Below are 15,175 nucleotides of genomic sequence, written 5' to 3'. Positions count from 1 at the left end.
CAGTGATTCATGTGGCAGTCATCTCTAGACTAGACTTTTGCAACTTGCTTTACACAGGCCTTCCCTTAACCTTAAGCCAGAAATTGAAACTGGTCCAGAATGCCGCAGCCAGAATCCTCACAAATACACTATGGAGATCACACATCCAGCTAGCACTCCAACAACTCCACTGGCTCCTAGCTGAATTCCGGATTAGGCTTAAGGTTTTGGTTCTTACCTTCAAGGCCATATGTGGTCTTGGCCCAGTGTACCTGAGAGACCACCTCTCTGCCTATAAAGAGCCCTACACTCTGCCACCTCCAGCTGGCTGAGGGTCCCTGGCTCCAAAGAAGCACATAAGATTTCAACCAAGGCCAGAGCTTTCTCTGTTCTGGCCCACACCTGGTAGAACAAGCTCCTTGAAGACATCAGGGCTCTGCCTGAGCTCCCACAGGGATTGTAAAAGGGAGCTCCTCCACCAGGTATCTGGTCGAAGCTGACCGACCCAATAACATCTGCTGGTCCCCCCCCCGACACCCCTACATGATCTGTACCTAAACTGACCTCCCTATGGATTCGTGTTAGAAGTTATAGAAGTTACTGTTGTAATATAAACTGTTATTACAAGTCCACTGTTATGATCATTGTTGTTGTTGTGGTTACCATGATTCTATGTATATCCTCCATGTTTTGTGTAAACCGCTCTGAGCCTCATGGGAGGGTGGTACAGAAATATTACACACACAGGCTCTTACGGAACGGAAATGTGTAATGGTTGACCTACTAACCAACCAGTATCTGACAAACGAAAGTTTGATTTGCTAAAGCTCATACTTGTAACATCAGCATGTCTTCTGTCCTGTCTCCCCAGCCATTTGTGGAGTTTCTAGGCCAATATCAGCCCAAGGCCAAAGGATCAAAAGAGAATCAAGACACTTGAATGAGACTCAGCCTAAAAGCGACTCCTGGTCCACTTGGGGTGTCAGCCTCTGCAAGGCTCCATCAAGCAACCCCCAGTGCCCCCTAGTGGTGCTTCTGGACTCTGGCTCGTTCCTTGTGGTTGTACGGTTCACCTTTACACGTACACAGCATGTTATGGACACTTTTTATCCAGCACAAATCTCAGGAAAGCAATGAAAGTGAACTTACTCTTTAACAAATGTTTGAAGCTGTGTTTTAATGGATCTTTGTGTCTGGTCAAACAGGATCTGAAATGTGAAAAATGTGTGTTGAAACAAAGCTCTGAAAAAGGAAACTGGTGAGCACAATATCACGGAGCAGCTGGCCTTCAAACTCTCCTAGGCTCCCCCTTGGGCCGCCACGCTGCACTGGGACGTCATGGCAAGGAGCCACCCCCCCTCCAAGGCCACGTCCTGCTCTCCCATCTCTAGCAGAATAGCCATGGCCTCACCAAGGAACAGTCCCCAGCAAGCAGCCCTCAGGCAGGGCTGAGGCAAAGAGACAAGCCCAACAGCCCTTCCCCCTCCACTGAACGGATGGCTCTCGTGGGAGCAACATATCCCTCCGCCCTCTGGGCCCAAAAATCTTCCACTCTTAAGATCAGAACAGCACCAGGGTAGACGTATTGGCATGTTCTCCCCTCCCTCACAGGGTGTCTCTTGCAGGGAGAAGAAAGGGAAGGCAAGTGTAAGCCGCTTGGAGACTCTTTCGGGGAGAGAAAAGCGGCATCTAAGAACCAACTCTTCTTCTTCTTCTTCTCCTTCTTCAGTAATATCAGGACTCTCTCAGGCTCCCCTTCCTCACAGGGGAGAGGAAAGGGAAGGTGAATGTAAGCTGCTTGGAGACTCCTTTAGGTAGAGAAAAGCGGCATAGAAGAACAAACACTTATTCAGTAATCTTAGGGCTCTCTCAGCCTCACCCACCTCAGAGGGTATCTGTTGTGGGGAGAGGAAAGGGAAGGTGAATGGAAGCCACTTTGATACTCCTTTGGGTAGAGAAAAGCGGCATCTAAGAACCAACTCCTCTTCTTCTTCTTCCTTCTCCTTCTCGCGGCATCTAAGAACCAGCTGATCTTCCCTTGCTCTCTAGAGACTAAGCTCCTGGCAATGCATCCTAGTATTGCATTAGTCTCCTTAGCTGCCCCATAGTCAATTTTTTGTCCACCTGGACTCATAAACCCCTTTCACATCTATTCTTATCAAGCCAAGTATCCCCCATCGTATACTGATGGGGCTACATTTTTATTAACCAAATGTAATACTTTATACTCTTTCTTTTTAAAATTTATTTTGTTGGCTATGGCCCAGTTTCCCAATCTATCCAGATCTCCTCAAATAGTAGTCCTTTCCTGTGCAGTGTCAGCCACCCCTCCCAATTTAGTGTCACATGCAAATCTGAGCAGTATACCCTCTATTGCCTCATCCAACAGGACCAGTTGGGGCAATTGCAGACACCCCCCCCCCCGAGGCCCTTGTGGCCACAGCTCAGCCCTACCGACTCCACAGGGGGTACAACAGGCTGAAGGTCCCAGTTTCGGCATCTTCCCCGGAGCAAGAGGGCCAGGGCAACCAAGGGACCAAGAGGCGGGTCCTGCACGCAGGAGCTTCTCCGCAGTGCCTCCGTCATTCTTCTGGGCACCATCCCTGTCGTTCTGCTTGAAGGCCCAGTGCAGTGCCTGCTCCTCCCAAACGGGGGGGGGGGGGCTGCTCAGTGCTTCCCCTGCATGGGATCCCGGCTCCTCTTTCATCCTTCTTCCCTCGGCACCTCTCGCTTCAGCTGGGAGAAGCTTCTGACCCTTGATTCCCCCCCACCCCCCACCCCCCACACACAGGGGCTGCTGTGGAGCCAGGCCAGCACGTTCTCCTCCTCCTGTGCTCAACACAGCCTGCCACACTGACAGAAGAATGGCTGCAAACCTAGCCTGGATGCACCAAGGAAGGCTCCATCTCTGGCAAAGCCTCCAAAGTAACAAGTCTGGGAACTAAATGAAAAAAAAAACGGCAAGGGGGGGGGAGCTACAAACTATGCCTGCCGATCCACACACCACCATGGGTGGGAGGGTGGGAGGGAGGGGAAGACTGACAGGCGTCACAGCACTGAGTTTCGAGAGGGACATCCGAGTCCCCTTCCACGAAGGCCAGCCTGAACCATGCATGCACACCCCCCCCACCCCCAGGCAGGTATCTCCAAAGGGGTGGCCTAGACGTATAGGGAAGCCACTGCAGAATTAGCCAGTGCCAGCTGATGTCCCCAGCACTTACGGTGTGATAATCGACCATCTCTTGAAGGCTGTCAGAGAACTTGGTCAGGCTGGTCTGTAAAGAAAGAGAGGAGGAGGGAAAGGCGTGTTTTTTCTGCTGCGGTCCCCAAAGATGACGGAAGTAGAGACCAGAGACCAGCAGGCAGAAGCAAAGGCAGCCCCTTGCATGGTCTTGGCTGAAGAGTCACCCTCTGGTCATGCCCTGAGACACCCAGCCTGGCTGGCGTCCTCGGCTTGGAACACGTTACGAGGAGGCTTAAACATGCACAGTGCGTTGCCCTCAGAAGATAAAGAGGGCAGGGGTCCAAGAGCACAAAGGGGGAGGCCGACCAAAATGCAGAAGGGCAAAGAATGGAGCAAACCTCCCCTTCCCCCCGCCCTCCGCTCAGGAATCACACACCGGCTCACAGTGGCCACTCCTCCATGAGAAGAGCAAAGAAATCTTGGAGGGGCTGGAGGGGAAAGGGAACGGGATTGCGGGGGTCCAGGGAACTGGCCACGAACTTACCTCCACTAGAGCATCCTGACGAGAGTAATGGGCAAGGTCTTGGATGCCGCTCATGAACTGCTTGTTGGCCGCACAGAAAGCTTTTCCCATGTCAATCATTGCAATGCAGAGCTTCACTAGCTGGAATAAGAAGAGGAGAGATCCAACCCTGCTCAGCTCAGCTCTCAGCAGCAGGAGGCAGAGGGCCTCCCCCAGAAACAGAACTCACAGGCTCTGAGGCAGAAGTTGGGCCTGGGATCTCCCGCTACAGCCACTGAAAATGCCACCAGGGTCAAGCTACAGCAGATAAAATAGTATCCTCACATTCAATATTGAATAGATGGTGGACACAACGGCAAAATTAAAAACATCAGCCTGAATGTCAGACTGCATTAAGAGTCCGAACAAGCTTTTCTATGAGCGGTAATAATTTCCCACACAAAGCTGATGAACACACAACCACACGTGCTTCGACCGCAGGGCCCTTCCTCACTGGTCAATTCCTTTTGATTCCTATTGCTGGCTGCAGACACCTTCATTCAGAAAGACTGGAAACTGTATACCAGTCAGTGAAGACCTGTGTGCAAGAGAGGAGGGCTGCAGAAGCCTCCATGAGAGAGAAACCCCAGCTCAGGATCATCAATGCACAGGTTTGTTCTTCCCCAGTATGCATTATTGACCACGGAGGCAGGCTATGCAGTGACCCTCCCACTGCAGCAGGATTCCACTCCAGAGGCACCTGGAAGACCAACAAGATTTTCGGGGGGGGGGGGGATGCATTATTGAGAGGCAAAGGCCATCTAAGGGACTAAGGGAGCTTTAACTCTCAAAAGCTCCAACTTCCAGGCACTTGTTGGTCTCCGACTTGCCCTACAGTTTGGCTGCCTTCTGCACATCTAACGGGAAGGGCGGGTCGTGTGGCCTGCTGCCTGCCAGGATTCCCTAGAGAGCCCTCAGCAGGCATGCTGCTGCTCCTGGCAAATGTGAAAGGCCACGGAGGAGGGGGGCTGAAGACTCACAAGCTGAGGATGGAGCACAGGGAGCAAAAGAGGGAAACAGAGAAGGAACTGGCAGGAAGGACTGGAGGGGAAGGCATGCACTGCATTTTTGCTGCAGAGGACCCAGGTTCACGATAGAGCTAGCAAGGCTAGACAGGTCAGTTCCTGGATCTCGCCTTTTCTCTGCCCGGCTGCTTTGTTTCCCCAAAATAAGACTACTGGGAGCCCTTTCCCTTCCTGCTGCTCTTTGTAACTTCCATGAGGGCAAGAGGTCCTCTCTGTAGTCCCTCTCCAGATGGCCAGAATGCCTCCTTGCCGTCCCTGCCTTGTCTGTGGACTTCTTTTGCAGGGAAGAACTTCTCCTCTGAAGTAACAAGCCTTGAGTGGCTTCGTCTCCTACAGCAGCACCCCCTTCTGAAGGGCGACCCTGATCTAAGCTCACAGACAGATCCTGGGAAGTCCATGGGAGAGGGGCTGTGGCTCTGTGGCAGAGCACCCGCTTGACACACAGAACGTCCCGAGCTGAAAGGATCTGAGGGCAAGAGAAAGCTTTCCCTGGTGCAGAGGTGACCAAAGAGGGAATCTTGCCCACCCCAGAAAACGGCAGGAGGGGCCAGGCGCACATTGCATTCTTCAGAGGCTTCGCCAACCTTGGCAGGGAGCATCAACTTCAGACTCAGGAAGGGGGCTGAGCAGTGCCCCCCCCCCAGGCTGCTCCACCAAGAGCAGCAGCACAGACAGCGCCCAAGGGCAGGAAGAGCCCCTCCCCAGGGAACACAAGCAGATGACCGCTTTTGTTCAGTTGACACCCCAAAACACTGAGCTCCTTAAACGTCTCCATATAGATAGATATATTCATAAATATATATACTAGTAATTAAGCCCGCCGTAATAACAATACAGCGGGCGCTAGGCAAGGGAGCCCCCGGCAGCGGCGTGCACCGTGGCTGGCGGGGGCTCTGTGGCCGGCGGCCTGACGCGGCAAGAGGCGGTTCGCGCTTGCCCGCGGGCGGGGTGAGGATATTTTAGCCCTCTTGGCCCTGGCATCTTGGGGCAGGCTACATCATAAGACAGCATACTTTATAAAACATACAATAAGTTAAAAACTACAAAACTCTAAAATAATTAACTGAAATTCATCATCATTTGATGTTTGTTTGTACAGACCCAATTGCTTGGAGGGTCACTCCTCCAAGGGAGGAACCAGAGAGAGACAGCGTACCAGTATGGGGGGCCCATATGATATTTCCATGTGTACTGGTCAAAATGATCAAAGCCAGCTGCACTTCTTTGAGGCTGGGGACCACAAGTTGGCTAGCCATGACCAATCAACGTATTCTCCAGGGGACATAGAGAGGTGGTCCTTCAGAAATGCAGGTCCAAGACCACAAATGGCCTTAAATGTTAGCACCAAGACCTGGAACCAAATCTGGAACTCAACTGGCAACCAATGCAGCTGCTGTAAGACTGGTCTTACATGGGTCTCCCATGGTGTCTTTGTGAGGACCCAGATAGCTGTATTTGGGACCAGTTGTAACTTTGAGATTAGAGCCAAGGGTAGGCCCGAGTAGACTGAGTTATATAGTCCAGCTTAGAGGTGACCATCACATGGATCACTGTGGCTAGGTGCTCTGGGACCAGATAGGGCACTAGTAGCTTTGCATGGCGAAGATGGAAAAATTGGCTTACAAAGGCCTCACAGCTTATATCCAATTTACAACTGTTTTTACGTCTGTCTTTCTTATTGGATTTGTTTGACCGCTGCTCCCAAGGCTGGCTCGCGGCGGTTTACAATTTCAATATACAATCCATGCAATAACAATAAAATCCCATTAAAATAACATTCTAAAATTCAGCAATTTATGGTGATACACAATTTAAATTTATATCCCACATGAGCCTGGTGCGTGGCTGATAGATGGCTGATGGAAAATTGGGATGATGTCACTGGGGACCTGTGGAGTAAGGCCAGTCTAGGGCCCGCAGGTCATTCCACCAGGTAGGGGCCAGGACTGAAAAGGCTCTGGCCCTAGTCAAGGCCAGGCATGCTTCCCAGAGTCCTGGGATCATCAGCAGATTCATACCTGCGGGGGGCATAAGGAGGTAAGCAGTCCCTCAAGTATGCAGGACCCAAGCTGCATATAGCCTTAAAGGTTAAAACCAAAACTTTGAACTTGATCTGGAAACAAACTGGTAGCCAGTGCAGCTGCTTCAGTAGAGGCTGAACATGGTCCCTCCAAGATGATCCAGTGAGGTCCCACGCAGCTGCGTTCTGAACCAGGTGTAACTTCTGGAACAGAGACAAGGGTAGGCCTGCATAGAGCGCGTTACAGAAGTGTAACCTAGAAGTGACCATTGCATGGATCACAGTGGTCAGGTGTTCAGGGGCAGGTAGAGCACTAGTAGCCATGCTTGGCACAGACGGAAAAACGCTGTCTTGGCTACCCTGGTGACCTGGGCCTCCATAGAAAGCAAGGCATCCAGGATCACCCCCAAATTCCTGGCTTGGGACACAGGTGATAGTTGTAGTGTGGGCAGGGAAGATGCACTTCCTGCTCCTGCCCCTTTCAACCCAGCCACAGGACCTCCGTCTTGGAGGGGTTGAGTTTCAGGCAACTCTTCCTGATCCATCCAGCCACTGCTTCCAAAGGGCAGTAAGTGAATGAATTACTCTAAATAAGTGAGCTGGGCGTGAACTCACAGATGTGACAGAGGTGGCATAGAATTCTCTTTTAGCCACCTTCACCACCATCTCATGGGCTTCAATAAGCATTCTATAAGATGTTCTCATATCTTCATCATGGGCCTTCCTCCAGACTCACTCCAGTTCTCTCACCTCCTGGTTCCTTCGGCACAGCTCCTCAGCATGCCAGGGGGCTGGCTAAGGTTGGAGAGGAAGAGGACGCTGGGGAGCCACCGTGTCTAATATATGCCGTTTATTTTAAATGTTGTTCTAATGATGTTTGCCATCTTGGGGACCCTATTTGAGTTGACATATTTAAAAATGAATAAATGAGCTGCCATTTGACTTCCTTAAATGGGCCAACCCCAAGGGCAGAAATGGCACTGCAACTGCACTGGAATATGCCTAAAAGTGGCATAAACAAAGAACAGGTCCTGGGCCCAGTTTCAACACAGGAAAGAAGAAGGGAAAGTATAAGCTGACCTCTTGAACTTGTGAAGATGAAGGGATATTGATTGTTCTAGTAAGAGCTGGTTCACATTTTGTAAGACTATGCAGCACCACATGCTAAATGGTGCTCCATGCAGCCATCTCCCGCACACCTCCATGCTCTTTGTGCTCCACACACTTTTGTGAGCAACCAGCTCCTTTTAGCTACCACAGACAGAAAGACAGACTAAAACATGAAGCTGCCTTACATTGAACCAGAAGCCCCTCCCTCCTGCGTAGCTCAATCAAGATTGGCAGCAGCTCCCCAGGGTCTTAGGCAAAGGTCTTTCCCATCACTTTCTGCCTGGTCTCTGACTGGAGATGCCACTGAGGACCTCCTGCATGACAAGCAGAGGCTCTGCCACTGAGCCACGGCGCCTCCCGTTGTTCATGCAATCACTGTTCATGAAGGTGGGTGCGGATCAAGTCTGGCAAGCATTTTGAAATATGGACCATAAAATACCTGCTTGGCGAGGTGAAGGCACCATGATGAGCCAGGCCTTCCTGAGGCCACGTCAAATTCTTCACTTAGCCCAGACTGCATCTGCTAGGACCCTCAGAGGGGTCTGAACAAAAAGGGCCACACTCCTTCAGCTCTCAGGTCTGTACTACTACCTATTTAGGGTCACCAGCCTGGCCTCTTCAGCACATCTCGGGTGCTTTGTCACGAAAGAAGAGAGCTGTTTCTTGCACTATCTGAATGAGTCCCAGAGTGGCTTACAAACACTTTCCCTTTCCTCTCTCCACAACAGACAGCTGGGAGGTACATGGGGCTCAGAGAGCTCTGAGAGAACTGTCCTAAGGTCACCCAGCTGTCTGCATGTGGAGAATCAAAACAGGTTCTCCAGATTAGAGATGGCTATTCTTAACCATCGCCCCACACTGAAGGAGGCCACACACCAGTCCGTTCCCTTCTGGCTGGCATTCCATCTGTCCTGTAGATGACACCTGAGAATCTATGATTCTACAAAACACAGCCCCAGGCCAGCAAGACTCCTGGTGCCGGCCCTGAGGGCATGGATGCGCAAGGAAACTCATCCAGGTCATGCGCTACTCCCAGATGGTGATTCAGGATGCAGAAGATTCCAAAGCCCTACTCCCTGCTCCATTCATTGAAGCCCAGAGTACTCACCTTCTCCAGCTTCAATTCAAGTTCTGTCACATCTCCTTCCACCTCTTCCAGGGCAGCCCTGCCAAACAGAGCACAGAGCACTGTGAGACAACCCGCAAAACACATGCACAGCCCTGGGGCACCATCAGCAATGACAGAACCATGCTCTCGACTCCCAGAGCAGGAAGGCTTATCAGGGAGGGAACACAAACTCATCATGCATACAGTGGGAATGTGGGGGCATGCACTGTGCTACTGCAACAAATAAGAGGAATGGATCGCTCTGGTTACCTTGACCTGAAAGGTCTACTCAGAAGTCAGAACCATTTCAAGGAAACTTGCTTCCATGCTACGAATGCATGCAACCTCACACGGGCAGTGCTTTTATGCCCAAAAGCTAAAAAAACAGACTTAAGAGCAATTATGACAGCTAGAGCCATATGCCGAGTTCACCTGTGCAAAATGTCATAAGCAACTCAAAGGATCCTAGAGGGGGAAGGGGCCATGCAGGCCATTTATTCCAACCCACTGGGGAATGGAGCTTCAAGCATCCAGAGGAAGGATCTGTCCAGAAGAAAAAAGGAAATCACGAGGCACATAGTAGTCTTCTTTATGTATTGTCACAGTAGTAGTCGTAGTATCACATTGGCAAAATGCTCATAATCGTCTGGGGATTTCTCTTTATGTTTGATCATATGTTTGACCATTTAATGTTATAACCTTTTCACCTCTAAACATAGAGACTACTATGTGCCTCGTGATTTCCTTTTTTCTTCTGAGTTCACATTGAGGAATCCACGGTTCTATATTTGCCTGCTTGAAGACTACCAGTGAGGGGGAGCTCGCCACCTCCTTAGGCAGCCCAATCCACAGTTGAACTAGACCCACCGAATCCTAGAGTGGGAAGGGGCCCTGCAGGCCATCTAGTCTCACCCCCTGCTTAATGCAGGATGAGACTCATAAAAACATAGAATCATAGAGTTGGAATGGCCAAACAGGCACCCCCTGCTCAACGCAGGATCAGCCCAAAGCATCCAAGAAAAGTGTATCCAACCTTTGCTTGAAGACTGCCAGTGAGGGGGAGCTCCCCACCTCCTGAGGCAGCCTATTCCACTGCTGGACTCACTGAATCCTAGAGTGGGAAGGGGCCATCCAGTCCCACTACGTGCTCAATGCAGGATCTGCCTCAAGCATCCAGGAGAAGGATCTGTCCAGCCGCTGCTTGAAGACCGCCAGTGTGGGGGAGCTCCCCACCTCCTGAGGCAGCCCATTCCTCTGCTGAATTAGACTCATATAATCCTAGAGTGGGAATCATAGAATCATAGAGTTGGAAGGGGCCATACAGGCCATCTAGTCCAACCCCCTGCTCTACGCAGGATCAGCCCTAAGCATCCTAAAGTATCCAAGAAAAGTGTATATCCAACCTTTGCTTGAAGACTGCCAGTGAGGGGGAGTTCACCACCTCCTTAGGCAGCATATTCCACTGCTGAACTACTCTGACTGTGAAATTTTTTTTTCCTGATATCTAGCCTATATCGTTGTACTTGAAGTTTAAACCCATTACTGCGTGTCCTCTCCTCTGCAGCCAATGGAAACAGCATTCTGCCCTCCTCCAAGTGACAACCTTTCAAATACTTAAAGAGGGCTATCATGTCCCCTCTCTACCTCCTTTTCTCCAGGCTGAACATTCCCAAGTCCCTCAACCTATCATCTTCGTCGCTCTCCTCTGTACCCTTTCAATTTTATCTACGTCCTTCTTGAAGTGAGGCCTCCAGAACTGCACACAGTACTCCAGGTGTGGTCTGACCAGTGCCGTATACAATGGGACTATCACATCTTGTGATTTTGATGTGATGCCCCTGTTGATACAGCCCAAAATGGCATTCGCCTTTTTTACCGCTGCATCACACTGCCTGCTCATGTTTAGTTCACAATCCACAAGTACCCCAACGTCTCGTTCACTTAGTGATAAGTGTAACATTCTTCATTTAGGTAGGAAGTATCATATTCATCACTATAGGATGGGCGAGACTTGTCTTGGTAGTAGTATGTGTGAAAAGTGTGAAAGGTGTTGAAATTAATTCAAAAGAATTTTCGGCTAAACATCTGGAAGACGTTCCTGACAGTTACAGCAGTTCCCCAGTGGAACAGGCTTCCTTGAGTGGTGGTGGGTTCTTCTTTGGAAGTTTTCAAGGAGAGACTAGATAGCCATTTCACAGAAATTTTTGTAGGAGGGATCACTTGGGCATGAAATTGGGGTCATCATGGGTGGGCAGGTAGTTATAAGTTCCTGTATCTCTTTGCGGTCTGCTGTGCTCGCTCTACTAGGGCCGACGCATCCAAAAGGCAACAGTGTCCAGGGCACTGCCACTTCTGTCCCTGGGAATGTTAGCCAGGTGGTTTGGACAGCAGCAGCTCCAAAAAGAGCGACCTTCCTGGCTGCCTTTGCCCTTCAGGTGCCTGGTCATACCCCAGTGCCTGTTGCTCAGCAAAGAAGCACTCAGAAGGATTTGGCATTTCTATTCAAGGTGTGCTTTGAATAAAACTGTTGTTCTTGACTTTGAATGTCAGTCTATTTACTTCTCATGGAGATTCAGGGCAGCGGTCCGTAGATCAGTTGGTACCGGGCTGCGGCTCCTCCTTGTCCTCCTTCCCGGCTGCTGCCTCGGGGGCGGCCCTGCCACTCTGCCACCAGCTCACCTTTGGTGTTCTCCAGCGACTGACATGGCTGGGGCTCCCCCTTGGTGTGGCACTACACAGCTGCTGCTGGCAGCAATTCCCAGCAGGCAGCGGGAGGTCAGGGGTACCAGCAGGAAAGCAAGTGGAGCAGGGGCTCAGGTGGTGGCGCTGATGTCCCTCAGCAAAAGACTACCCCGCCCCCCGGGCCTCAGTAAAATTGTCAAGCGTTGACCAGTTCCCGGTGATAAAAAGGTTGGGGACCACTGATCTATGGGCAGGACATTCAATAAAAAACTACAATAGAACTAGGATTGTAGAAAGTGAAGCACATGTCCCATTAAATGGTGCAGAATTCCACAGCAGGATCTTCGTTTCAGGAAACCAGAGACAACAGTGCAGAACACAACCCCTAATAAGTGCCCCCAAACTAACTTTCTTTTATTCCATTCACTCCAAAAAAGAAAAACAGACAGACCACAAGAGTTTCCTTTCTCAGGGTTCACCAAGTTTGGTCAGTTTTTCATATGTATTGGAGAAATTAGCACAAGTTCTACAGTGGGAATCTTCTCATCACATCTCCTGCCTGTAAATCCACCCTCTTTGGGAAGAAGTTATTTTCCCTACACACACACACACACACCACCCCAATATATAACTGGAATGAGCACAGGTGCTTCTCCCAATCTTCATCCCTCCCTCAGGTCACACCTCACAATGCAAGTACCTTGGGGCAGATACTTTCTGCCATATACTGAGAGGCAAACCTCTACCTTTTTATGGCAGAAAAGACAAAAGCAAATCCCCAGTCAAGGCAAGAAAGCCACAAAGCAATCGAAGTGGCTCACTGCAGCATTTCCCTGATGCGTTGGAAATGATACGTATTGAATGGCTGCCCGTCTGGGTACTGGTGCTGCACCGCAAGTCATGTTCCGATAGCCATCCTGTTAGGCTCACGTGACTGTAAAGTGATGCTTGGGAGACACCAGGGCATCTTCTCCAAGCTAGCCTGACCCTTTCAGTCAGGGAGCTGTACTTAAATCAAGTCCTGAGTTTTGTATCAAAATAGACCAACATACATTAAAAGGAGCTTAGAGTCCAGTGGCACCTTTAAGACCAACAAATCTTTGTTCAAGGTATGAGCTTCATATCCGAGGAAGTGCGTGCGCACATGAAACCTCATGCCCTGAATGAAATTGGTTGGTTTTAAAGGTGCCACTGGACTCTGCCGCTTCCGACCCACAGGGCTGCCCACTTGAATACCTGGAAAGGAAAATTAAAAATGACACTGGGTTTGAAAGCCAGTTCTCCACTCATCAGAAGGGTGTTCTGCTTTATGAGTTATTTACTCCAACCATCTCCTAATGCTGCAGGAACCGACTCTCCCTTCCTTCAGGCAGTGCCTATTCAACAGGCAGATTCCACATTTCGTACCACACAAAATGGGGAGGGGGGGGGGAGTTGCATCCCTGCCGGGCTTGGTATGCGTGTGGGATCCACAGAAGGTGCAGGGCCCAGGGAGGCACCGCAGACTCATCTAGTCCGCCCCCTGCAGAGCCGCCCTTGGCAGAGCCGCCCCCACCCCCACCCCCACCCCCACCCCCACCCCCACCCCCACCCCCACCCCCACCCCCACCCCCACCCCCACCCCCACCCCCACCCTGAGGCCAGGGCCCGCTGGTCTCCTTGGAGCCTGTGGAGGCAGGTCAGTTCTTGGACGGGCTGCAGCCGAAGGAAGGAGGGAGGGAAGGCCGGCCTCCCTTCGTCCGCCGCCCTGTTGAAGACGCGGCCTTGCCCGGCTGGCGGGCTTCCTCGGGAGGAAGGGGGCCCGCGGGAGGGGGCGGGAGGGGGCGGGAGGGGGCGGGGGGGCGCGCCATCTCCCCCTCCCCCTCCTCCCCCTCCTCCCCCTCCTCCTCCTCCTCCTCCTCCTCCTCCTCCTCCTCCCCCTCCTCCTCCTACCTGAAGCGGGGCGAGTCCTTGAGGCACTCCTCGAAGTCGACGGCCACCCTCATCGCCTCTCTCCCGCCTTCCTTCCTTCCTTTCCCTCGTCCGGGCGGCGGCGAAGGCGGCAGCGGAGGCGGGGCTTTCCGGGGGGAGGAGCCCGCCGCGGCGACCAGCCCCTCCCCGCCGGCGATTGCCAGTCCCCCCAGCCAATCGCTGGTCACCGGCGGCCCGCCCCCTGCCCGACGCAAGGGAAAGCTTCCTACCGACCAATGGCGTGTGGGGGCCGGTTTCCTCCGCCAATGGCCGCCCGGCCGCCCTCCGCCTCACAGACCAATCCGAGGGAAGGTAGAGTCCCCTCCCCCGGACAGGCATCACGCGGCACTCTGCAGCCTATCCCAGCCCGCTTGGTCCGCGCCTTCCTGGCGGCCGACCTCTCTGGCGCAATGGGGGCGGAGTCCGGCCCCGAAGCAGCCCCGCCCAAGAGGCATCCCCGGGCTTGACACGCGTGCGCACGTGTGAATGCGCGGGCCGACGCTTCGCAGCAGGCTCTAGGGCCCCATTCCGGGTCCCAACTCCGGGAAGCCGGGAATGCCTCCCGAAGGGTAGCTGACGTCCATGGGGGAGGGAGGCAGGGGCTTCCCGCCCGGGTTGCCAACCGCAGGGGGGATTCCTGGAGGCCGAGGGACAGATCGCTGACCCGCCGGGAGATCACCTTCCGCGCCGTGGAGGCTGCCAGCCTCTTGGTCGCCTCCGCAGGGCTGCCGCTCCAAACTGCAGTGCTGGCAGGAAGCAGGCGCCTGGGGCTCCCAGGAGGATTGGGGCTGGGGAGCTGGCCAGCAGGACGCTGTGGTCCGGACAGCCTTTGGCCACTCTGGGACCGCTGGCGGGTGGTTGTGCCCCAGACAGGGCTCCTGTGCCTGGCACAGCTGAGGGAAGGGGGACAGCTGGGCAAGGGGCGCAGGGAGGGAAAGGCTGAGGCCGCCTTCGGGGATCAGACGAGCCCAGCCATTCCCACCACTCTTCCTCCCACAAAGGGGCTTCAGGCATGAGCAGCTTTGGGGCAGGAATGGTCACCTTCTGGTTTGTTTGGGTACCTCTTCCTTTGAGGATTCCAACCCTACAGCGACCTGAACCCTGCCTGACTTACACTCCACCTGCCTGAGACTTCAGCTGGACAGCGTGTTAATCAATACCATCGACAGGATGAGGAATCTGCAATTCAATCCAACCAGAATTGCAGAAATCCAAAACAAACACCATGAAAGCAGAAAATGATGCCATGAGAGCCAGATAATAGCATAACAACCTCAGGAGTGTGGTTCCCATTACCCTTCCCTTTATTAAACCACCCACCTAAACTAAGGACCCAGCAGCTGTGCCTGAGTCTCTGCTTCATGCGCAAATGGCCCCGGGTTCAACCCCAATGGAAAGGATTAGGCAGGAGGGAAAGGGAAAGCTCATAGGTACGGCCAGTTGACCGTATTGCCCGTGATGGTGTGATCAGTCTAAGGCAGCTTCGGGTGGATATGCAATTACAACACTGTCATATAACTTTTGGAGCCTCCTGAACAATTCTGTTTTGCCCAGT

General features: G+C 52.4%; 1 protein-coding gene across 3 annotated transcripts in view; it reads right to left on the bottom strand.

Moving 5' to 3' along the window:
- Positions 1-13,775, bottom strand: part of ACAP2 (ArfGAP with coiled-coil, ankyrin repeat and PH domains 2) — a 49,822-nt gene extending 36,047 nt beyond the window's left edge. For all 3 annotated transcript variants that reach the window (XM_077347948.1, XM_077347949.1, XM_077347950.1), the window contains exons 1-5: positions 13,603-13,775; positions 8,989-9,046; positions 3,708-3,827; positions 3,201-3,254; positions 1,129-1,187 (exon numbers count right to left, since the gene is read on the bottom strand). In XM_077347948.1, the coding sequence (XP_077204063.1) occupies positions 1,129-1,187; positions 3,201-3,254; positions 3,708-3,827; positions 8,989-9,046; positions 13,603-13,655 (344 nt within the window). In that variant the 5' untranslated portion in view covers positions 13,656-13,775. The remainder of the gene's footprint in view (positions 1-1,128; positions 1,188-3,200; positions 3,255-3,707; positions 3,828-8,988; positions 9,047-13,602) is intronic.
- Between the last annotated feature and the right edge of the window lie 1,400 nt (positions 13,776-15,175).

Source organism: Paroedura picta, chromosome 8, assembly GCF_049243985.1.
Source record: "Paroedura picta isolate Pp20150507F chromosome 8, Ppicta_v3.0, whole genome shotgun sequence".
In the NCBI taxonomy this organism is placed as follows: Eukaryota; Metazoa; Chordata; class Lepidosauria; order Squamata; family Gekkonidae; genus Paroedura; species Paroedura picta.
This window is presented reverse-complemented; position numbering and strand designations above follow the sequence as displayed.